The 24,943-nt window shown below is 35.6% G+C and overlaps 1 protein-coding gene across 2 annotated transcripts in view; it reads right to left on the bottom strand.

Annotated features, from left to right (window-relative positions):
* Nucleotides 1-17,991, bottom strand: part of LOC121431121 — a 31,842-nt gene extending 13,851 nt beyond the window's left edge. For both annotated transcript variants that reach the window (XM_041628624.1, XM_041628623.1), the window contains exon 1: nt 17,037-17,991. In XM_041628624.1, the coding sequence (XP_041484558.1) occupies nt 17,037-17,154 (118 nt within the window). In that variant the 5' untranslated portion in view covers nt 17,155-17,991. The remainder of the gene's footprint in view (nt 1-17,036) is intronic.
* Between the last annotated feature and the right edge of the window lie 6,952 nt (nt 17,992-24,943).

Genomic DNA, 24,943 nt, shown 5'->3' on the forward strand with positions numbered 1-24,943 from the left:
CTGAATTTCCTAAATTTTCAGCTCGCGCTTCGCGCTCGCAAGATTTGATTAGTGAGATGGGTATGTTAATCATGATTACAAGTGCTTTATGTGCATGTTTAGATGTAATTCTAACAAAATCAGCAAGCGCTTATTGGCACTCCCATTAGATGACTATGGTGAGATGTGGATAATCTTAATAGATAAAAGATTCCTAAAATATAGTCCTTAAAATCTTCCTGTTTGGGGTCAATATTTACAAAAATTTCAGTTCGCACTTTGCGCTCGCATTATTTAGCGAGACAGGTACGTATCATGATTACAAAAGATTGATTGTAATGTCCCTTTTTAGGTTTGAATATCAAAAATTTTAAGCTCGCGCTTCGCGCTCGCATTATTTGACTAGTGAGATACATGTCCGTTTATTGGCACTGTCCTTATAAAAATATCTCTATTTGGTCAGTTTACCTGGCAACTGGGCGCGCTCACTAGGCAATTCCAAGTTTTTGCTGGTGCCCCCCAATGCCGTGACCCACGCTACGCCACTGATTATAGTGATTTTATGACAGGAATAATTCTGACAGATCTGACTGCAATTTAGACAACAATTTTCATACTTTAAAAATAGCTTACTCTAAAGAATGATAACAAGGTTGATTTCTATTCCATTAGGTTTTCCTTGTATCATTTTCTTTGACCAACAAGATAGTTTAAGTTTTAATGATATTCTGAAAAGATTCGGTAAACTTGAACACAAACTTCAATTGTTGAGAATGTTGAGGGGCCAAGCATGGCATACAGAGCAAAATTTTAGGTTTCAAAATCAACAAATTTTGGATTGTGCTTGCATAAATTATTGTTAAGGTTCGCATTCAATTTACACAAAAAAAATGCTTAGAATGTCTAGTTTTTAGGTCGGAATATTACAAATTTTTGAGCTCGCGCTTTGCGCTCGCATTATTTGATTGGTGAGTTATGTATCCTATTTATGAGTCACTAAATGCAGTCCAGAACAGCTTCCTTTTCTGGTCTGTAAAAATTTCAGCTTGTGTTTTGTGCTTGCGTTAATTTGTTTAGTAAGATGCATACCTTTTTCATGATTACAAAAACAGCTCGAAATATTTAAATTACATTTCTTATTACATCTTATTACAACATCTCGCAAGGATGCCCTTTTAACAGTGATTAGCACCATAATTGACCCAAAATCGAGTTTTACAACTTCAAAATTGTTTTTTTTTTCAAAACCACTTGCTCGCTAATTAAAGCCTAAATCAAAATATCTGTCTTATCAATTAGAAATAACTTAAAAAAGCTTTGCTGAACTGCACCAAAATTATCATTTTGACTTATACTGTAAGTGCATTTTTGGCTTTGACCTCCCCCCCCCAAAAAAAAAATACATTCTGCCTCCCCTGTCCCAGGTAGAGGAGAAAGACATATGTTGAGAATGGGCATGCCAGGATCAGATCACCTTGGTAATAATGATTGCAATGTGAATCGCCTAGAACAATAATTAAATGTACAAAGGTAACTACATATTTATTTTAATTTTATGTCTAAATCTACATGATCTATCATGAAATTATTTTCGTTTAAATGTACAAGGGTCAAAAATTTTGCTCGCTCACACCTTTTATACATTTGGTCCTGTGTGTCATGTATGCTGCCTAAGCATTGTTGTCTAATTTTTTTTCCATATATTGTACAATTGAAATGCCTTGGCCTTGGCCTTGAGGTTTTCAGGCCTTGGCCTTGGCCTTGGGTTTCCATGCCTTGGCCTCAGCCTTGGTTATTGAAGCCTTGGCCTTGGGTATTAAAGCCTTGGCCTTGGCCTTGGAGGTTTGAGCCTTGACTACAACACTGGGTTTAACAGTACACCATATATCTTTCTTCTTTCCTATTATTTTATTATTTTATGATATGCTGATCCTTTTCCTCGTGAATCTAGGGAGCTTTTCATCAACACTTTCATGCGACAATTTGTCAGATCTGACAACTTTCCTTGATTCTGATTGGCTTAGAAGCACTGTTACTATGGTAACTGTCTGATAAAACAGGATTTGTCGGATCAAATCCTTTAATGAAACGCTCCCAAGTTCCTCTCTCCAACCTTTAACAGTTTGCTCGTTGCAACGTTGGGAGTTTTAAACAACATTCAGTTGGGAAAAAAATATTTGCAAATGTAAGGTTCATTATACTGCTGCAATTCATTTTCATTTTTTGTACCAGATACTAGGGGAAAAAACATGTCCCAATGTTGTTTCTTGTAACAAAATAAGACAAGGAAAAAAAAGTCGTCTTGATACTTGATATCATATGTGTTCGGATTTCAGATATCGTCGTATATCTTTTTTGACAAGATGATCTCTGTTGAACCACAAACCATTATTGTTAAGGATAAAACAAAGATAGACATCTAACCTTAGTCGGAACTTATTCCCCCAAATATTATGGGATTAAACAGGTATTGTTCTTCTCAATCTTGACATCTCTAATCTTGAGACAATGGAAGGTGTTATAGTCTGTGTTTCAAGCTTCAGAATTCCAAAGCAAAATATGAAAACAGCTGTTGCTAATGGGGGTTAAAAGGAATCCGCATATAGATCATTAAAATGATGTTTTGTATATTCATTTTTATCGCAATATGCACAGAAAATACATATTTCGCTATGTGATTTTTTTGGAAGTATTAAAAATAAACATTTTTCTTTCCCTTTCAAAAAAAAGCCATATTAGCAGTTCTTTTGCCATAATGAGACAACAAACATGATTCCATGAATCTTATTCTGTGAATTTTGTAATCAATATTGCTTTTCAATTAATTTCTTTTTTTAATGCTTTTCTCATTGATGATTAATCTAATAATATATTTAGATTTAAGGAATTATGATAAAAAGTACGATTCTGAAAAAAAAATGCAATTATCGAAAAGACAAAAGAAAAAAAATCAAACTTATATGGGGATAGCAATACTACCCCCCCCCCAAACAAAAAAATAATAATAATCATGCCAGTCCACCGGGGTAGTCACAAAGCAGATATTTGAAGTCTGGACCTTGGTATACTGGGCATGTTAGCTCATTGGTGGTAGTCAGAGGGCCTGCATCTTTCGAACGGAAGTTCATCGTGAGTTCGGTCCCCGTTCGGATCACACCAAATATAAAAGATTTCTTAAAAAGATCTTGTCAGACCCTAGACGTATATGAGAATGTTAATGGAACTTAATGCTAATTACATGTTTATCTTTCAAGGTTCGTTGGAACAGGGTAGATTTACCCAGTGTAAATTTCCCGAGTTATTGTCCTACATGTATTATTTGTATTTCTTATTTTACGTCTAGTAAAAATTCCTCATCATTTTCGAGCTATCCGTACACTGCAAAAACTCCGGTGTTGATTTACCATCTATTTTATGTCCACACCAGGGAAGTAGTGGAACAACACAAGTTTGGAAGCAAACCGATGTTGTTTTAATACTAATTAATGTTTTATAAACATCTATCTGTTGTTATACCAAAACCAAACTGGTGTTGTTTAACACTTCTCTGGTGTGGATGTATATAATTATATTCCAGGCTGGTGGCAAATCAACACCGGAGTTTTTGCAGTGTAGATAATGGAACACCGTTGAAGAACCGAATCTGCCCGCATCTCCACAGTTCAATCATCAAAGGCATATCCCATGCCCTCGTAGGAAATCCCCATACAACGCTTAAAAAGTTCAAATTGGTGATGAGCCATTAGAATAATTGTGAAATATGTTCGTTTGCTTCTCTCTGACCTTTTTTGACGGATTTACAGCTTCAATCCAGGCATTTCCTCTTGTTAATGTGAGGTTGATTAACTAACTAAATATTTTTTTTTGTTGAAATAATGATACTTAATCAAGGACAGGAGCCTGATCAAACAGCTGGGGACCGTAATATTATTGTTTCAATTGGATCGATGTATTTATCATGAATCCAAAGAGGGGCATTTTGTAATTTGTCGTCGATTTCACTTTCTTTGCTTTGTTTATTTATTTTTTTGTAACTGTGTATTTCTTCCATCAAACCCTGCCAATTTATCGAAGGTCAAAATCTACCGATTAAAGTAAACTTTGGGCAAAGTTCATTCAGAGTTGTTAGTGAGAATGGGAACCGTTTACGGTGTATAAGTGGCTCGAGTTTCTGAAAGTGGTTGATGGCTTTCGAAAGAGTTTGATGGCTTTCGGATAGATATTAAAGAAAACAATTATATATTGTGCATCATGGCCATGATCACCAGAGGATGCATGCACGTATTACTGTGTGTGCTGTCATGACTGGTGCACGAAATCCTTCAATGTAATTTTTGAAAATACAAAAGCGCCCACATGACAAGCTCGGTCGATTTGCTCCCTCTTTTCCGAGTTTCTTCAATTTTTTATGCGTCTTACCCCCCCCCCCCGTAGTCAAGATAGTCTTTAGAAAGAAAGTATCATACTTTGTTTGTTTTACAAAATTATTTCATTTAAAAGTTACCCAAACTCATCATGCCCATGGAAAAAGCAATTTCAATGTGATACGCCATTACTCATATTTATCACAAGGATCATTTCTTTAGGTGATATGAACTATCCGCTCTTTCTTTCTTCTATTTCACTTTATACATGTTCTGAAAGGAATGTTCATCTTTTTATATGCATTAAATTCAAATTAATCAGGAATAGTTCCAAAAACTATATCGTGAAGTGGCAAAAAAATGTTCCAAATACTGACTCATAATTTCCACCATAAAGTGTGCATGAATCGGGGAATTCGGAGAGGTTACCCAGCGAGGTTATTTTCAAACTTTCCTGGAAATGCCGTCAGCTCTTCGTTTCCCAACTTCACTGAAAGAAGGGGTAAGGTTGCGAGGAGGGGGTAAAATTGAGCTGCAACATTCGATCCTCCTTAAGCCAGGGGTGCTGAAAGTTGAATTTATCATGACAAGGTAGATTAGGCAAACGAGAAATGTACCCCGGGAGAAAGTAGGTTAAATCTGGCAAAATCACGCTGTTTGTGGAGAGTAGATAAAACAGGCAACATCTTTTATGAAAACTATTTTCGAACGAATATTGGTGAAGGAGGAGCTCCGTGAAATTTGAAAGATACCTCACAGATGTTATAATCAATCTGCAACATATGCAGGAATGCGCGAGGCCTGTTAATGCGGTTGAGGCTCAGTAGATCTATTCGAAGTTCAAGATGTTACATTTTGAGCAACATAACACCAACAGCGATAGAAGAAACAGGAACAAGTGTCTGACACTTATATGATAAATATAACCTTGCTATATATGTGGCGTATCAACTAACGGGTAAATTGTGACTAGTCTGATGCCTATTATATGAAGTTCTACCCCAATTTTATTCTTTTAAATCTTATTTCAAAATAATAATTCAACGAAATCAAATAGTTATTCGACAATATGTTGCGTGTGGATTCCATGACAACAGGCTATGATAAACAAAAATTAACCTCTTTCTGAGATGACATCATTATAACGGCGATGTATATAATTATGTATAATCCCGAACAAGATCGTTGGTCAGTCGCCATAACGACCAGACCTTTCAAAGATTGACCCTTTTATACGCTTAAAACCCTTCTTAACTCATTAACCTTATAAATTCCTATTTGGAGAAATAAGGACACTAAGTTCTTTACTTCTACATTGACATAACGTCCTTTATAGTACTCGGTATATCAAACGATCCGAACGGCACCGCAACCACAGAAATGCTATATCCAAATTTTGAGGCTAATGAGTAACAATTTAAATGGGCAGATAATCTTTAGTCCAAGCATTATGTTTATAAAATAAGGACGCGTCTTAATTTTCCTTTGGAAAAAGGTTTACCATCCTCGTTTGCTTATGTGGTATAGGATCATTTAAACATTAACCTACTTATTTATATAACGGATGTTATGACAAACATTGTCCAGTATAACGGAACAATGTCAACAACAACATGTAAAGTCGATTAAACCCAGGTCCTGTGTAATAACAATTGCAACGATTGTTTTGCATGTACAATTTGTGCCAGCTTTGGGTTCCCTTCCATGCTATTTGTGGTGAATAACGATCACAACCTTCAACCTTCTTTTTTAATTGCAAAACGGATGCGGTGTTTAATATTGCATAGCGGACCAATGTCAAACAAACAATAGCAACAGCCAACAAGTATCAGCCAGCCCCCCCAACAAAAAAATACTTATAGGCTTGTTCTTCCTTTAGCTATGTGGTGACTAAAATTATGAACAAATGTAATTTCAGTGCTCTTTACAAATATACAATTTTCACAAGTAAAATAAGTTAGTGAAATAAATATTAATACGAGAAAATTTTCACTAAAATTATTATATTTTTTTTTACAGTTACACTGCAAAAACTCCGGTGCTGATTTAGCACCAGTCCGGAATCTATATATGTCCACACCAGAGAAGTGTTAAACAACACCAGTTCCGTTTTAGTCTAACACCAGAAAGGTGTTTATACAACCCCAATTAGTATTAAAGCAGCATCGGTTTGATTCCAAACTGGTGTTGTTTCAATACTTCTCTGGTGTGGACATTACATGTATAGATTTTGGCCGGGTGTTAAATCAACACCGGAGTTTATGCAGTGTACGAAATGTATGTTTTAAGGGGCGACCTACTGAGAAGATCGGTAAGGAAGATGAGATTTTTATAGATAATAAAATTAGGGGTTATTAGGTATATATTATTAAAATTGAAATTAAGTTCATATACATGAATGCCGAATTCTGTATGATCTCAATCGCTACGTTATTCAACAGGTTCAAAATGGGCGTTGGGTTTGGAGAATATTCTCAAACTTTTGAGAAACAATTTAAGGTAAATTTAATAATAGGCAAAACGCTAATAAGTCATAATAATTAGAAACTCAATGTAAATCGCTTAATCAAAACAGGTTCCCATTACACCTCATCCAACGAAAAAAAATAAATAAATGAAACAATATGACCGTACAATCACTGAACATACACCTCGTTTGCCATTAGACATAGTACGATAAATAGATTCAATTGTCATCAATCTGCATGCCTAGCACGTGTTTTTGATACCGACTTTTAATTAATTAATTAGTCCACAGTGACAGACATGTTAATTGAAAACATGTATGCATGATGTAAGAGGTCAGTAATATTCATAGAGCTTTCTTAATTATGTGCATGATTGACCGTATTTTTCTGCTCTCAATCACAAATGCTTGCACCGAGGGGGGGGGGGTAAACTCCAATCCTGCTCGAGCAGGCATACACAGTGTAATCTTGCACCCCTCCCCCCGATATATCCATAAAAGCATTGCCCATGATGTTGAACATGTTGGAAATGGAATAAGCAATCTCAAACAAAGTTCGCTAAATCTCCTTTAGGAGCAAACTAGGGGAGGTTAAACATTTATCATTTTGTTATGTTTGTATTGAACACACATTAAAGTATATAGCATATACATGATATATATAGCATACGGTGTTGTATTTTGTTTAAAGACTCTGGAAGCTTGTTTTGTGGAGTATTATTTGATTTGATTCATTTTTCTTCCGCATTCACAACATTCGAATACAATACAATTTCCATTACGTTACAAACATAATATATCAGTATTTGATTTTGGTATGAATCATAAAGAAAAAAATACAAAAATAAATAAGTCATTTTAAATGAATATGATCTACTACCAACAAAGAGAATTTAACATTTACAGTTTGCAGGAGAAGGATTGTCATTATGAGCAGATCGCTTGAAAAAAATGACAACCCCGATTATGTGCAAGCTAACTCTAATTGCGGCACCAAGAGGACATTCAACCCCTCCCTCAGTTTCCCCAGAATTTTGTTTAAATAAAAAAGTATATATATTTTTAAATAGATTGTCATTAATCTACATGCCTAGCGCGTGCTTTTGATACTGACTTTTAATTAATTTAGTCCACAGTGACAGACGTGTTAATTGATAACACGTATGCTTTATGTAAGAGGTCAGTAATATTCATAGTATAGTGCTCTTAAAATACAATTTTTTCACTCTTCAGTGCGCGACAAGATTTCTCCAATTTTTTCGTGTTCGCCCTGCCCCCCCCAAAAAAAAAGCATTTTGACAAATACATTGTGAATTCCCTTTAAATAGAAACAATTCAGGGTTAAGAAAGTCGGTGGATTATGAAAATTATGATTGTGTATATAGTCAAGGGAGTTTGATATATCGGAGACCTCGACTTATTTAAGATCCTAAGGGACAGCTGGTGAATTGTCTCTCAAGTACAGCTATGGAGTGCGAGGAGACCGTACGGGTGCTCCACCATGCAATGTGTATATGATTTTGAAAATTTGTAGATTGAAATTTGTGTAAGTTCGTCATGCACTCTTAAAATGATGGGCAACATACTGTCCACACAACAAGTGGTTAAAAAGATGTATCCAACTCTGGGAAGTTTTCAACCAATACTTTCTAGTTTTCACACATTATTGGTTTAAAACTACCCAGTATTGGATAAAGTTTTAACCAATTGTTGTGTGGACAGTACGTTGCCCAACATTTTAAGAGTGTGTTTGTCGAAAAATTATTATTGATAACGGTAGGTCGGCGGCAATTTTGTCATGTAACTAAACCTTGAAGCAAACATTACATGTATAATTTACTAATTCTCCTGAGAATTATAAGTACTCTTGAAAAAAGCTTTCCCCAATGTTATATCGATAGGTTGTGTGGGTTAGGGTGTGTGTGCGTGTGTGTGTGGGTGTGTGAGGGTGCCTGTGGGGGTGTGTATGTGTGTCTGTTGTTGAAAGAACACCTTATACTTTTTAATACTAATTTTCCTTAAAGCCTGTATATAGCTTTGGTAAAGGGTCAATAATATGATTGATAATCGAATATCATCTAATATGACAGTCTTACTGAAGCGTAGAGACCGTTAGATATTTTTCCAACTGCACTTCTCTGAGAAAATTTCAAATATTCAAATCTTGGATATATAGCGCCCTCTCTCGGCGATGCTTGTTTTAAATTAAAAAATGAGCATTCAAGCACTTATCTTATAAATTTAGTGATTAGATATCCAAAAGTTACAGACAAAGAACATATCTTGAAAGTTTCAGCCCATTCCATGATTTGGAATAGGATTTGATTGAAAGACAAAAACACACAGATATTTTAATTTGATCGGGTGACCCGATCAAGTTAAATTTCCATGTAAAATCGCAAAATTTATCCTGTAATACACATTTTCATTTCATATCCTCCACATCATAACTGTTATAGGGCATATCCATTCATATTAGCTAGCAATGAATTGGAATAGTGATAGGTGCATTTTGGTGGATTTACCAAAACTATACACAAGCTTTAATGCTTTGAAGATATTTCCCCGCAATAATTATATGTTTACATATTTACTTACTGAATGCCATTATTCAGGAGCCCCTTTAACGTGTTTAACAAATAATTTAACTTGGATTAAACTCTCAACATGGTCAACTAAATTCCATAAAACATATATTCTCTCAGATGAAAATATTCTTTTAAAGCGTATTAATATCTTATATCCAATCTATGATCTTGAGTACATAAAAACCTTCTGAACTTTCTCAATCTTTGTTAAGTCGTATCTTCCTCTGAAATATGTCCCCAAATTCTTTGGTCGATGACAGTAATGTTTTCGTCCCGCGGTATAATACGTCGGTGTTTTTTTTTTTTTGGGGGGGGGTTTCCTTCATTTAGAATTTCTAAATGACAAACATGATCACGCTGGATATCTGTAGAATTCTTGATCCATAACTTCCCTGTATTTCTTTGAATAGGATAGGTAGAGGGGGTTAGCGGGGGTTATATGCTACCGTTTGGGTTAGCCAAATTCTAGGTCGGTCTAAATTTAGGTCTAATTTTACTACGATAATAGGCCGATGTGATTATAATCATATTCGTTGAACTAGATAAATCCAGTGTTAACATCATACTATTTCCTCATTCAGGTCACGGAGTCTTTCAACATTTTAAGAAACTTAATCTTCATGTTCTTGGTGAATTATCTCGATGGATCAATCACCGATGTATCCCCATCCATATAGCATCTTTATCTCCTATAAAAAAGCTTTTTTCATCCCACCAACCAATACTGAAAGATATACAAAGACAGCTATATCACCAGGCCTACTAGATCGCGTCAAAGACACCAAAAGCCTATTCTTAACACCTGGATATGTTTTAAAGGTGTCATCGACAAATCCGCAAGAGGTCTTTCTCGCAATGGTTCTTCCCCCTCTTTTCCGTCTTGGGGTGTCAGGTGCAACGCCAAATGGTAGGGGTAATTGCCTCAAGAAATGGGCTAATGAGGGGTGAACATGGGGTACGATTAACAACCTTCCGTTGGAGGAGATTTGTTGGGGGTTGGATTACTCCGTTAATCCAGAGTTTGTAATCCCACTCGTCTTGCATTACCAAACTAAGCTTCTTGACAATCATACTACCTGAAAGTGGTAATTGACTCCTCTTAACGATGCAAGGATGTTTTCTATTAAAGTTTGCCCCCTAGATCATGCTGTATTGGGAGTACAATTTATTAATTTGCACTGTTTGCGTTCATCATTATCAGTCGTAAAAAAAAGGTCATAGTATGACTATACAGGTAGCAGTCGGTTCAGGTTAAACAATCCAACCACTATGAACACATTCTTTATTTAATTGTAGAGAGAATAAACATCAAGGATTTTCCTTAAATAATGTCCTTTATTTCATTTTACCGGTACTTCTTTATTAATACACAAGCGTCCCATATTAATCGTAAATATTTCAATTATTCTCTTTTCTTATATCTTTCATTTATATTGACAAATTCTATCAATTTACAAATATCTATCATTTATTCCTAAATATACATGTAAGTGTAGCCTCATTCTATATTCTATCATGTTTATGGACATCTTCATTAATAACGATTTTCTTAAAAGGCTAAATAAAAGTTATCAGAACCTTATACGACAAAACCTGGAAATAATTTTGAATATTTTCTTTTAACAATAAGTATTGATTTTGTTTTAAATCAAACTCTGGGTTCCGTTTTATAAATATTTGTTATGCTAACAATTGCACAATTCCTATAACAAATATTCTACCAACCAATAAGATTGAAGAATTTCATTAGCTTTAAACTATTATTTCAATTTGTTTATTTCAACAAGGTTTATGATACGGGCAACTGGAGTGGTCAAATACCAAATGGAAAACCCTGGCTATAAGGCTGGGTGGTGGACATTTTGGTGATTACTGTTGCACTCCCTTTCTCTTTCATTTCAGTCCTCATTGTGACGTCACAAGATGTTATCAGTCGGGGCATGAGTGATAATGAGACGGAGCAGGATATGAATATTAGATTATGAATGAGATTTCCTGTCTGGTATTTCTCCAATGATATTCCATAATTAGAACAACAAAACTTTGATCTGTCAGTACCTGTCAGTGGCATGGTCCGAAGTGACATTCCAACAGAAATTATGATGAAAATGTATTCAATTCTTATTCAAATAAACTTTTATTTTCTTTCATATTCACAAGATATCAATTTACAATATAATCCACACAAAATCATTTATCATAAAAGACTGTAAAATTTTAAAAGATTCATTAAAGAATAATTTATAATTAATAACAAATTGTTCTGGATGTGATTGTGTTCAGGTTAAACGATGATGTTGATCTGCGAATTAGCACAAAATTATTAATTGAAATGCATTTTACATTTTATTTGCAAGGATTATTTTAGCCCCCCTTTGCCCTCTATCTCGATTTTTTGTCCCCTTCTGATACCACCACCACCAGCACTACTACTACTACTACTACTGCTACTACTACTACTACTACTTCTGCTGCTGCTGCTACTACTACTACTACTACTTATAATAATAATAATAATAATAAAAACAAATAATAATGATAGTAATGATAATGATAGAAATGATAATAATTATAATGATAATAATAATAATGATAATAATGATAATAATGATAATAGTGATAATTATCATGATAACAATACTGCTACTATTAATAATGATAAAAAATGAATATTTCTAATGCACTCTTTAATAATGATAATATTAATATGATAATAACACTCAATATTTATAACGCGCTTTTCCCATATGGCCCAAAGCGCTCAAAATTTCAGGTAACATATTCACACAAACAAAAATCCGAATGACATGTTAAATGAAGGCAGTTGCCTCGAACAAAAGAGTTTTAAGGGACTTCTTGAAGGACTTGATTGTTGTTCCTATTTATTATCTCTTTCGATTTCTCTGTCTTCATCTCTGCACTATACCCCCCTTCTTCCATAGCTTTTATTTCTTTTCTCTTTTCTCTATTGAAGTATTCTCAGTTTTTTCTTGATGTCGAAATATTAAAAACTACTGCATCATCCTCCTATCAACATCTTGCTTCATGGAGCCTCCCACTGCCCACTCCCCTCGATGATTAGACAGGTTAAAATAAGCAACAAAATAAGTTATCCCTTCTCCAAAGGCGTATTTAGTATTCCAAGGATGAGGTGGGGAGGAGAATGTCAAAGACTGAGGAGGGGATTAGGAAAGGAGAAAATGGCTTAATATATTTGGTGATTATCTTATGTGTGGTTAGTGTGCAGTCCCTACAACTCTAGACATTCATCGTTTTTCAGACTTATCCCATGCCCCCACCCCACATCCCCAGCATCCGTGGGTGCCCCCAGCCGAACCAAGGGACCCCTTCTTATGTTACTCATGTGCATGTCACATGCCAAGCATTTAGAACATGACGAAAGTTCATGGCCCAAAACTAGATCCTTATCCGTTTCTTGCAGACGATGGTTCTTTTAAAGGAACGATATTATCGATATCAACATATTGACATGAGACTGGAGGCCACAGAATATCAACATTAATTGCCAATATTCAGGAAAGGCCTGGTGACATGCTTATCAATTTGGCAAGTTTGCAGTCGCATGGATATAACGTTTGTCTGGACTTGAAACATACTTTGCTTGGACGCAGTTCATTTAACATTGTGAACTAACCTTCCTAAAAGACGAAGGAAAACGTATATACCTAATAAAGGATACAAGGTATCCATGGAATAAGCAAAACTTTAGTAAAAAAATCATCGAGTAATGCAAGAGTTTGGACGAAAACTAATATAAATTGCTAAAAAGGAAAAAAAAAATCAAATTATCTTAGTGTGATATAGTGGCCTTTCCAAAACCCCCAATTCATTTTGTCCGCAGGGCTTTCCTCGCTAAGGAAGACGTTATTTCTCTCATATTTTCTTGCAATTCAAGCTTGTAAATTTTCATATGAAAAGTTCACATCAAGGTTAGTTTCTAACACTTTGATAAGAAAACGATATATAATTGTAGAGGAAACGAGTGTTGGAAATTACCACTGGGAGTTGAAACAGACATCGTTTTGAGCTAAACTTGGCTCTTTTAGCATCATTTATTCATTATTTAAGTCTGATGTGATTTGCTGCCATCCTTTATTTTTAAACGATGTCAACAAGATGAGTAATCGAAACCATTATCCCACGGGAGTGAGCGGGGAACAAAATGAAATCATATTCTCGTTATATCAATGTTCATATAGACTTTATGTTTGCTGCTCTTGCTAGATCAATTTTGTTTCTTATGATACTTAAAATAAAGCCGGAATACCAAGCGAAGCTCCGTCCGTTTTAAGTCTCTTTTGGGAAGGTTAGTTCGACGATGATAAGAGTATTCAAGAGGGATGTCTTTTACCCCATCTCACCCCTCTTCAAATCCCTTCTCTATTTCCAATCGTCCTCTGTCAATGGTCGTACACAGCATGGAGAAAGGCAGGGGTGGTCAGTTACCTTATTTATAAACCTACATTTCATTTAAAAAAAACCCCAAAATTGTGATCCTGTTTGGTTTTAAAATGCACAGTGTTATAAACTTTTTAGACTATTTCTTTCTCTTTCTGTTTGTTAATTTTTTATCCTAAAATATTCACATGACATGAAAAATACAACAGCGAAAAAAAAAATTCTTTAATTTCACTCCACTTATGGTAAACGTATAACTTCAAAACATTTGTGAGCGTGGCAAGGGATACTGGACGTGCCCCTCAAACTAGGCATGCTAGGAGGTGTTCCATTCTCATACTCAATACAATACCTGAGATAGGAAATCACACATGAATACTACTTCCTCTCACAATGATGCGCTTACAATAGGGGGTAGGGGCGACCGATCCCAGGGTATCCCAATAGCTTTAAATTGATTCAAAATTACTCATACATCCCATATAGATCTAGGCGATGTGGTGGGTAGAATGGCTTCAAGTACAAACATGGAGCGAATATTAATGGAATGGAATCATAATTTGTTCTCCTTAAAACGTTTCTCTAAAAAGTGTTACTGAAATTAGTGAAAATGGATAAAGCAGGGACATTGCAGCGTCTTGTATACACTGTGCACTTAATTGATTAGAAATTCTGCTAGCCATGTTTTCCGTTTGCTAAGAATTGACTTATAATTTATGTCGTAAATATCTCGTAGATATGTTTGTCATTTTGCCTCCTAAGAAGATTCTGCTAGGATCGAAAGCTTAGGCCCCTTTTGACTCTCTCGTAAATATCTAGGTAGATTTTGACTAACTCGATATATTATATTCCATAATCAGAGTCTACTCAAAACCAAGATAATTGGATCGAGCGGATGCTTAATTGACAATTGTTGTGCGATAATGACTTGAAGTTCTAGAAAAATAGACAGTAACATATTAATAATAATAATAATAATAATGCTCAATTCTTGTATAGCGCATCACACATAGCATAGCATGTCCCTATGCACTTAAAGAAGAAATAGTGAAAGGTATATTCTACTCCAATTTGACAAATTTCAGAGTAATTAACATAATTCATGAGGTATCTAATGTAATACCATTTTTCTCTACATATACCGTCTTTTGCAGAGAAAGCAAATTCTTCGATAACCTGTAACCATGGTGCCTACATAATATGCCTAACACAATCGAAGCTCAAATCTTATTTCAGTCATCAGGAGCGCGGTTTGTGATGTCTAATTATGTAATTAATGTCACTAATAATGAATGTATTTATTCATCAAGATATGTGGTGAGCAGATCTTACGCTAAGGTCACAAGGTTAGGCTTTGTCATTTGGACCACATACCTTCTTTCTCTCTTCATGCTCTTAATTCCCCACTCCCAGTCACCAGTCCTCACCCATTGTTTCCCTATAATCCCACATATTGTGTGATTCACGATCGAGGAAAGAGATTAATAAATGAGATTAGCTTTTGAAATATGCCATGTTAAGAAAAGATTTGGTGCATCATTCCCTATTCTTGAATTCAAAATATGAATATAAATAATGTGAGTCAAACTATGACAAGCCAAGTAGGGATGCAACCTGCATGCGGGGTTGACATTGATAGATGTAATTATGACAGGCCCTGTGTCACGCTTGTGCTAAATTACAAGGTGAAGAGATAATGCTTGGCATGATATTCTTTCAAAATGTTTTGATTAGATGAAAGTTGCTTACTCTTATACAAGTTGACAAAATAACGGTGCACAAGGGGAAATTGAAAATTGAGCAGTTATCCCCAGAATTCGCCTGAATAAAATTAATAATTTCCATGAGCATTTAGAGGTTCCTAAATGTTTTCAGTAAGTCATTTTTTGTTTTTGTCTGATCTCTAATCCGTTCTTCCAGTATACACACTTCGGCTGACGGAGTTCAGTAGTATAGGTACATTCCTAACTTCTCATTTTTTTTTACAAATTCGTGAAAAATATCGCAAAACAGAGCCGAATCGGTGAAATGATGATTTGTACCTCAATGGTTTGCAATCGTTCTCGGAGACCGCATTTGTGACGAAAAATCGCCCAAGTGGTCAGGGTAGTTCCAAAAAGTCATCACCACCTTCTAAACGGTTGATAAGTATATTTCCTCCACGAATGATAAACGGATATTCCATCTTCAACTGTCACTTCAATCTCTCTCACAATCTCGACAGCAAATGACGTCATAAGCTTGCTCTGAAGTCATTAAAGTAACTTTCTTGACCAGATCCGGTACTGGATGCATTTACTTTCGAGGGTTTACCGCAGGCTAAAGGGCAATATTTCACATTCATATTGAAAAAAAGATAAATAGTTTAAACTAGCTGATAAGTAACTTCCTTACCTTAATCTTGTACTTCATATCTTTAAGATTTATGTTCCTATCGAATATTCAGGGGAAAGGTGTGTATCAAATATATTTGATTAGCTATAATCATCATGATCACGTAATCATGAAAATCATATTGGAAGAGCTGATAAGACTTTATGCAAGTGCCAGTGATTAAACTGAGTTTATCCTATGCTTATCTAAGATTGGAATTATGAAATTTACAGTAGCAAACTATCAGGAATACCGGTAGAGTCTGAATTAAACATTTTAGATTCTGTGTGACCTCTCGCTAAAAATATTAATAAGTGTTTATAGGCCTTTAGGCAGCTAACTGCTTTAACTGGCTAATTTTCATAATATAAGATTATGAGGCTAACTGGATTGATAAGTGCAAACATGGCAAATGAATGATTATAGATAAAGCAATAGAGACGCAAAAACTTACTGAATGACTGAACGATAAATGAATTTAAATATAAACAAAAGATGTTATCATTATTTAAATAACAATAAAAAGGTATATTATAAGTAATGAATCAATTGACTACTTGCTTATCAAGCAATGAATCTTAACAACAACATCATCAATGCAGCAGGGAAGTTGGAAATAAATACTTGAACAAAACAAATTGCTTATCAGCTATCAGGTTATTCATGTAAAATTTATATATTTTACATGTTTAACCTCATAAATGTAAACGAGAACAGCGTATAAATTTACAAATAAAGGAATGGCTATGATGAAAATAATTCCCCAAATTTACAAAATATGGAATTGTTTTCATCAACACAATAAACATAAACATTAACAAGACGTGAAATTTCCTATTCTCTTACCTGATAAATGCTGCGAGTTGCCAACATTCCATAAAACAATGATATGGACGATGATAAGCCTCAATAGCGATATCGCCATTGTCATCCACCGATTGGAAGTCGTCTTACACCTTGCCATGATGACATCAGTGCTTCATCCCTTCAAAATACGTTCGAAAATAGTAAAGTCTGGGTGTAACTAATTTCTATTCTAAGTCTCCTTCATCAATATATAGATCGGTGTTAACCCTGTAGGAATGGAGTAACCATTAAGGAACGATTGACACATCAGATTCGTATATATGACTGACGACGTTGGTGGGAACGTCTCTTTGACCTTCTTTATCAGATGAGGTAAATTCAGTAAGTGAAAAACAGTGTGACCCTTAAATGGGTATGAGAGACGTGAACAGCTCAAAGTCAATCAGATGTCTGATGAATTTGGCGTAGTTGTTTCTGCAACTTCTTTGAAAACCGTTAAGGTGAGCGAAGGCTTTGGTCTAATAGCTCCTGTCACTCCTTTCTCAGAAAATGTTAGATGATAGTAAACTCACTGTTAATAACTGACTGTAATCAATTAATCATTTAAATAGCAGTGAGGATAGCCCACTTGCGTATAGATGATTGAAGGCTTCGGTCTGAGTGTATAAGTCACTTTTTCTATCAGCAGAAGAAATTTCATCCTGAAAAAAGCAGCGTGACCAATTCACGATATCGATGATATGAACAGCTAAAATCCATTCAGATGACTGAATGCTGGTCTGAAAGCTTTTGCAACTATTTTATCTGATGATCCAAGGGCGGCCTGTGAAAACAGTGTGGACCAGCGAACGATTCTCATTGGTACGAACAACTCGAATGCGTATAGATGACAGAGTTCTTTGATGTGAAGGCTTTGGCAACTCCTTTATCAGATCGAGCAAATGCAACCTGTATAAACAGTGTGACCAACGAGCGATATTGTAGGTGTAACGGAGTCGAGTGCATCATAATGACTGAAGACCGCTCAGTCAAGTTCGGGTATGACGGGGAAACTTGTCACACCCTGGATGAACTTTGGACGAATGAGAGCTATTGAATCGGACGTAGCTTGTGACAAGCGTTGGTGTGTGTGCGTTACATCCTAGTCATGCTAGTGAGACATGGGAATGGTTCAGGTATTGGCTTCAAGGGGGGGGGGGTAAGGGCGTGGGATGGTTGGTTGGGAGGGGGTGGGGACAACCGATGGCGTGGACTAATGTGTGTAATTATTCTCAACCGATCGTACTTTTATACATGTTTTGATAGGCCCTTTGAGGCTGTGTGTTTGGATGTGTGTGCGCGAGGGTGCGTGTCTGGGTGAGGGATGGGGCTGGTAATTTCAGGTGAAATCTCTCGCTTATATGACAGTATGTTAAAGGCTACTTGCTGGTGGGGAGCTGGTTTAAAGTTTATCACACAGATTAAAATTTCTCGGTTATCATTCAAATTCAAACCAAAGTTAAAATTTATCTACAAAAAACCCCCGATATGTAAATAGAATACATTTCCATTACATGTAAGTACACTCGGTATTACAACTGAGTATTAACATGATAAAGAAAGCATTACAACATAGATTATTATTTTGTGTTTTATAGACTATCCATAGTGCATATTTTAAACAAACACGTGTAAATAACAGTAAATGTGGTAAATACAGTATATGAAGTTTGGATGCAAAAGGGGTTCGGTCCACTTTAGACCATTCCGAGAAATATCATCTCTTTTATTCTCACTTATTGCAATATTCTTTTGAGAAATTATTTTTTTATAATGTACTATCCTATCATGCGATCATATAATTGGGTATAAAAGAAATCGACCCGTTTTAATTTTTACTATATATTTTGTTTCAGAAATTATCATTGTTGACCTAATTTCTTTCGTAAGCAAAATGAAATGAATCCAAAAAATCTATACATTGAGACCAAAAGGAAAATCAAATTTGACGAAAAATTGACCTAACCCCTTTTGCAACTGAGCTCTTCATATGTGGAAACATCGCACGAAGAAAAAAGAAAGAAGCCCGATTTGCATCTAGGAAGGAAAGATCTACACTAGTGTTTTGAAAGCTCTATATTTCCATCTGTGCCCCCCGCCCCCCCCCCCCCCCTCCCTCTCCATCTTCCTCTATCTCTCCTAACGGATTTGAATGTGCTTTCGTTAAATGAATAGCACGTGTGCCTAATAGCAGGATGCTAGGAATTTTCTAAAATTGAGTTTGGAAGATTTTCTGGCGCAAAAATACCAATGTTGAACTTCCCGGGCTTGCATGATTCAGTAGTTTTTCTTAACACCTAGGGGGTGGTGACCTCATTATCCCTGGTACATTTTGGTCTGTATAGTCCAAATAGTCTAATCATAACATTGGAAATCTAACATGATGCCTGCTAAATGTTGTGATTGCCGTAGAATTCGTACAGAGATCACCAGGTTCCAGTGGGCAACGGGCCAACATCTATCCCTTAGCATGGTCAGTTTGATTCATATATATTTAAAAGAAAATGTACACTAAAAAAACTCCGGTGTTGATTTAACACCAGCCCGGAATCTATATATATATCCACACCAGAGAAGTGTTAAACAACACCAGCTTGGTTTTGGTCTATCATGAGATATGTGTGTATACAACTCCAAAACAGCATCGGTTTGATTCCAAACTGGTGTTATTTCAATACTTCTCTGCCTGTCTGCTGTGGACATATATACATGTAGATTCTGGGCTGGTTTTAAATCAACACCGGAGTTTTTGCAGTGTATAGAGAGTATTGTGATATATCCATGATAACGGGTTCGATGCTTAGCACCGAGAGACCGATGAGTCATATTGAAGGTTCCGAATGCTTAAAGGCAATTGCAACCGAAACATTCCTTAATATGATGACACTGTAAGAAACCGCTTAAAATCACTCTTTTCTCCTTGAGGTCTGTTAAAGTACATAGAGTGTCGGTTGTCGCTTCTGATAATAGCGAGTTTTCATTTTACGATCCACGACGGACTAACGAACGAACGTAGAAAGAGAACTGTCATTTTTTTTTATCAAACTGAACAACCAGGAAGTCTGGGTCGATAATTGGTCAATCAAAAAAGCAGTTTCGTCCTAGACTCTGAACGACAAATAGGCCTATGCAACTTTTTCGTCAGCTCCGAATTTAGGACGAAACTGCTGCCCCAGTTGACCTATTTTGGACAAAGACCTCCTAGCTGCTCTTTGTCATTTGACGGATATTTTCAATAATATCCTGTCTTAGAATCAGGAGTTGCGAAAAACTCCACCTCTTTTAGAAAACACACATTTTCATTTTTTTTTCATGACAGGCCTCTAATCAAATCTAATTCAATATTAACGTCTGCTAGTAGGTCCATGGTTGCACAACTAATTTGTATAAAATGGATTTTGCTTCTTTGTCTCATCATATGAATCGGCTGAAATGGTTTTTTGTTGTTGACTTTCTTAATACTCACAACTCATCATTGATCAACCCAGGAGGGTTGGCAAATAATCGTTCAATCTAAAATAATTGTGTGATTGAAACTCCATTTTGGTTATATATAACAACTATGAAGTATAATTCATAGCACGAGAAACCCCTAATACTCCCTCGGTTGCTTTCACAATTCGGAGGCTTGTGTCAAATCTCATTAATCAAACACAATTCAATTCACCTCAAAGCTTTTGTAGCATCTTTGCCGGCAAGTTTTAAAAGTGCAACTTGAAAAATTGCAATTTGCACATATTGATGTGTGTAAATGTTGGCATAAACCAGGCCCAAACTCGGCATTCTTAATGAATTGTCAACTAAATTGAAGATTGTCATTGGATGCTTCCTGCTTGGTGGTTATTATGATAGAAGAGGGATTGCAAGGGGGAGGAGAAACGGAAAAGGGATAGGAAAGGGGAAGAGAAGAGTTCCTATTTGAATCTCTGTTAGATCGTTTTGTCGACATGGGCTTAGATCCCAGTTCCTGTGGACCGTTTCCTTAAAAAGAGCTTTAAGTTATTTGCGATGAAAACTGTTTTAATCCATACATAATTATATATGGTTGGCCAAGGACGGATTTATCAGCGATTGTAACTATACAAAAAATTGTCCAACGTTTCATCGATTTCTTACAGGAGTTTCATGATCCCCTTTGATGCATTTGCAACTAGTGCCAAACTGCGATTATTTTTTTTGTCTGTATTGTAAACATGGTAAAACAAACCTACAACTTTGCCAAATTGTATCCTTTTTCCGTTTGGCGGTTTTACTAGATTTCTTGATACTCTTAATACAATGTCTATTGTGAGGTTTTGTTCTTGTTTTGATATCAACCGAATATTGGCACTCTCTTTTCTGATAAAATGTGCTTTATAAAATGACTTCATGTCCAACTTTATTTTCTCTCAATTGGAATATTTGATAGAAGTAACACCGATCCCGATTTTCCATGGAAAATAATGAATATATTCGCAGACATATGCATGCATTTCAGCGTTTAGGACTTTTGAGTGGTTGCTGATTGAGTTATTTTTTCTCTCTTTTTCCGCTTAATCTTGGAATCAATGGTGCAACTTGGGCAATCAGACGCCTGGCAGCCGTAGAAAAAATGCGTCCTTTCAACATCTTTCCAATGGCCCAAGCCTTAATTCGCGCCTCTTTTATTTCAACTCATTATTTTCCATTCTCCTTCATTTTTACTTTCTTTCTCCCACGAAAGTGGCGCCACATGCACGAACTTTCCCCTCCCTGTTACACCACTGCACCTACCTCAATGACACACCGTGGTGAAATTCCTCTTTTATTGAGTCAGAATCAGTTAACAAGTGTCAGCACAATACCCCCTTCTTCCGCATCCTTCTACCCGCCCCGGACCCCCTTCCTCTTCCTTTCAGTGTTTATAGGTATATATGTACGACATTCTCTGGAGATACTATCGGCCACCTATTCGTGTTAGCACAAACATCCGAGTCCATTCAGATTTCACCCAAGAGAGGATGTGGATAACTTGTCCTAAAAAAAGCCGAAAAATATCCATTTGCAATTTTTAGAAACCTTTTGAAAGCGTGCTTGGGGTAATATGCTACCTGCATTTTCTGTGCACTGAATTGTAAGAACGGAAAGTTGATAAAAAGTATTGTTTAAGAGTTTATAAGTTTAAGAACTTTCCCCAACTTGTCCAAATTATTATTATTATTTTTTATTGATAACCGTTTTCCAAAGTGTTACATAGGTAGGTCATTAAATGAGACATTAACTAGTTGTGGTTCATTTACCTTTCCATAAAATTATATATCTATTTACTTGTTAAGGGTCCATGTCCCCATCATCCTGGTGTACGGTTGTAAATAAGAAATGTACAATCATGTAAATATAAACAATTCAAATTAAATTTGGAAACGAATGAGAAGAAAATATAGAACAATACAAAAGGCCAGCTCATTGATTAAGGCTTGATTGAATACATATTTTCATATCGGTCGAGTTATTTCGACAATTTCTAGATGGTCAAAAAAGAGCGTGCAAGCATAAAATAACGTCTTCGATATGAAATATATTTTTTGACAGATTTTGATATAATCTCCAGAAAATTTATTCATACTTTTTCATTTAATCATTTATTTCCTTTCTTTATTATTTTCCCTCCTTTATTTGAAAGGAGGGCAAAAGCCCCAAGCCCTTTTAAATTTTGTGTGTTAGGGTGTGCATGAGGAGTGTGTGTGTGTGTTTATCTCTCACACCGGTTTATCCACTTAGATTTAGGGACACGTGCTGCATCGGAAGGCCAAGCATAACTATCTTATAGAACGTTTTGTTTTTATAGGACTCCCATTGCACTGACACAGCAGCAATATCTCCTCTCATCTCTGGCTGACAGATCGGGGAAGTCCGTGTTTATTCCTGGGCCAGAGGGACGGGAAACAATGGACCAGCAAGATATCAGATTTTCACTCACAGTTTTGGATCCTTATAAAGATAAGTATAGTGGACAAGACTTAAAGGTATAACGAGGAAAGGGTGAATGTAGGGTTTATTTCCAATTCGTCCAAATGCCAAGTCGTCTACTACAATATTTTGGTCTGTCATCAGTTCGTCTACTCACCACACGGTCTACTTTCATTTAGTCTACAGCCATTTCGTCTAATAACCAGTTGGTCCAATAGACATTTAGTCCATATACCATTCGGTCTAACTAAACTAAATTGTTATTTGTGCAAAACGAATGAAAAGAAAATGGGTATTATCTTATTAGACGATATGGTAGTAGACGAAGTGATAATTGGACCAAATGATTATTGGACCAAATTGTTATTAGACGAAATGTTAATGGACGGAATAGGATTAGACTAAATGAAGGTAGACCATGTGGTGAGTGGACGAGTTGGCAGTGGACGAATTGACAATTTACCGAATGTAGAGATGTGGAAATGGTTGAGGGGCCGGGGTTGTGAGAGAGGTAAAATGAGATTAAGAAGGGCATGAATGGAGGAGGTGTGAGACAGGGATTAAGAGGGGAAAAAAGAGATGTGGGCACGACAGACTATAAAATTAATCCAAGCTCCTTTCTACTAAACGCAACTCATATTTTTTTTCTTTATTGATTCAAATCAACGTAGAAAAATCAAACCAGCGTAACCAGTAACAATGAAAATTTCATCGAAATCGGATGTAACATTTAAAAAAAGTGTATTGCATTTTAGAATTTCTCTTTTTACAAAAAAAATATGCATGCAAAGCAGAGTGACATGTAAATAAGAGGGTCGATGATGTCCCTCACTCACAATTTATTTTGCTTTTTATTGTTTGAATTGTGCAATATTTCAATTTTTACAGACTCGACAACAAGGGCCAACTAGACTGAACCATATAATGGTTTTTAAAAATGGATGGTATACATGTTCAGGGATAAATAATTTTTTTCTCTCAAGACAATGGGGAAAAACCGGAATATGTCATTTTTTAGAATAAAATAAGAAAAGAAATAGCGTATGGGTAATACATCCATATGTTTACCGACCAGGATTTGCATATTGTTTTGAGAAATGAAGCAATAATTTTTAAATGTCATAATATTGTCATTTTACACTCGATTTTGATGATTTTTTCCGTGTTTGTTGGATTTTTCTCTTTTCGTTTAAATCAACCTTTTGTTGAGATGGACATGCCCTTTAATGTTTTTAAAAATAATAATCAGTTTCCTTCTTTTACGTGTTAAAACTTTGATTTTTCTTACCCCTTTTCTCATGTTTCTGTCCTCTTCATGTCTATACTCTGCATTCTACATGTTCTATAACCTAACCATATACAGCTTCCATGGATGTACAGTGGTCAAATGACACCAAACATGTCAAATAAATAAACCGATCACATATACGGTTTGCAATGTTATACCATTTATCATTTTCATTAATCCATATTTGTAATTAAGCTATACCATAAAACATCGATTAAACACTTCCTTTTTTCCGATACGCACTAAAATTATGAAGACAACTTTATTTATTCGACTAAGCGAATAAATAATCTATATGCTTACATTTTCTATCATTCTGAGGTCCTCGCAAATCTTGGTATTCTTAAAAACACCTTTAAAAAGGGAAAAAAGATTTCGATGTGGTGAAATACACATGTTAATCATTTCCGATGCTGTAGGCCTACATTCTCTGATGAATGAAGCTGTGGTTCAAATTAAGATCTAGATCTTTTATACTTTATTTTCTATTTTCATCGTTATCATTGATACACATCTGATTTCAAAACGTACGGTTAATTTGATACGAGATGAATATTCCATGCACCGTTCTTAGATGGGGAATATGACTGCATGTAACCGTGCGTTCACTCGTATGGGTTCACTAATTACATGGCTAATAAACGTTGATTCCTCTGTAAATCATTGGTTTCCGTACCCAGTGAATTCTAAA

Source organism: Lytechinus variegatus, chromosome 17, assembly GCF_018143015.1.
Source record: "Lytechinus variegatus isolate NC3 chromosome 17, Lvar_3.0, whole genome shotgun sequence".
Classification (NCBI taxonomy): Eukaryota; Metazoa; Echinodermata; class Echinoidea; order Temnopleuroida; family Toxopneustidae; genus Lytechinus; species Lytechinus variegatus.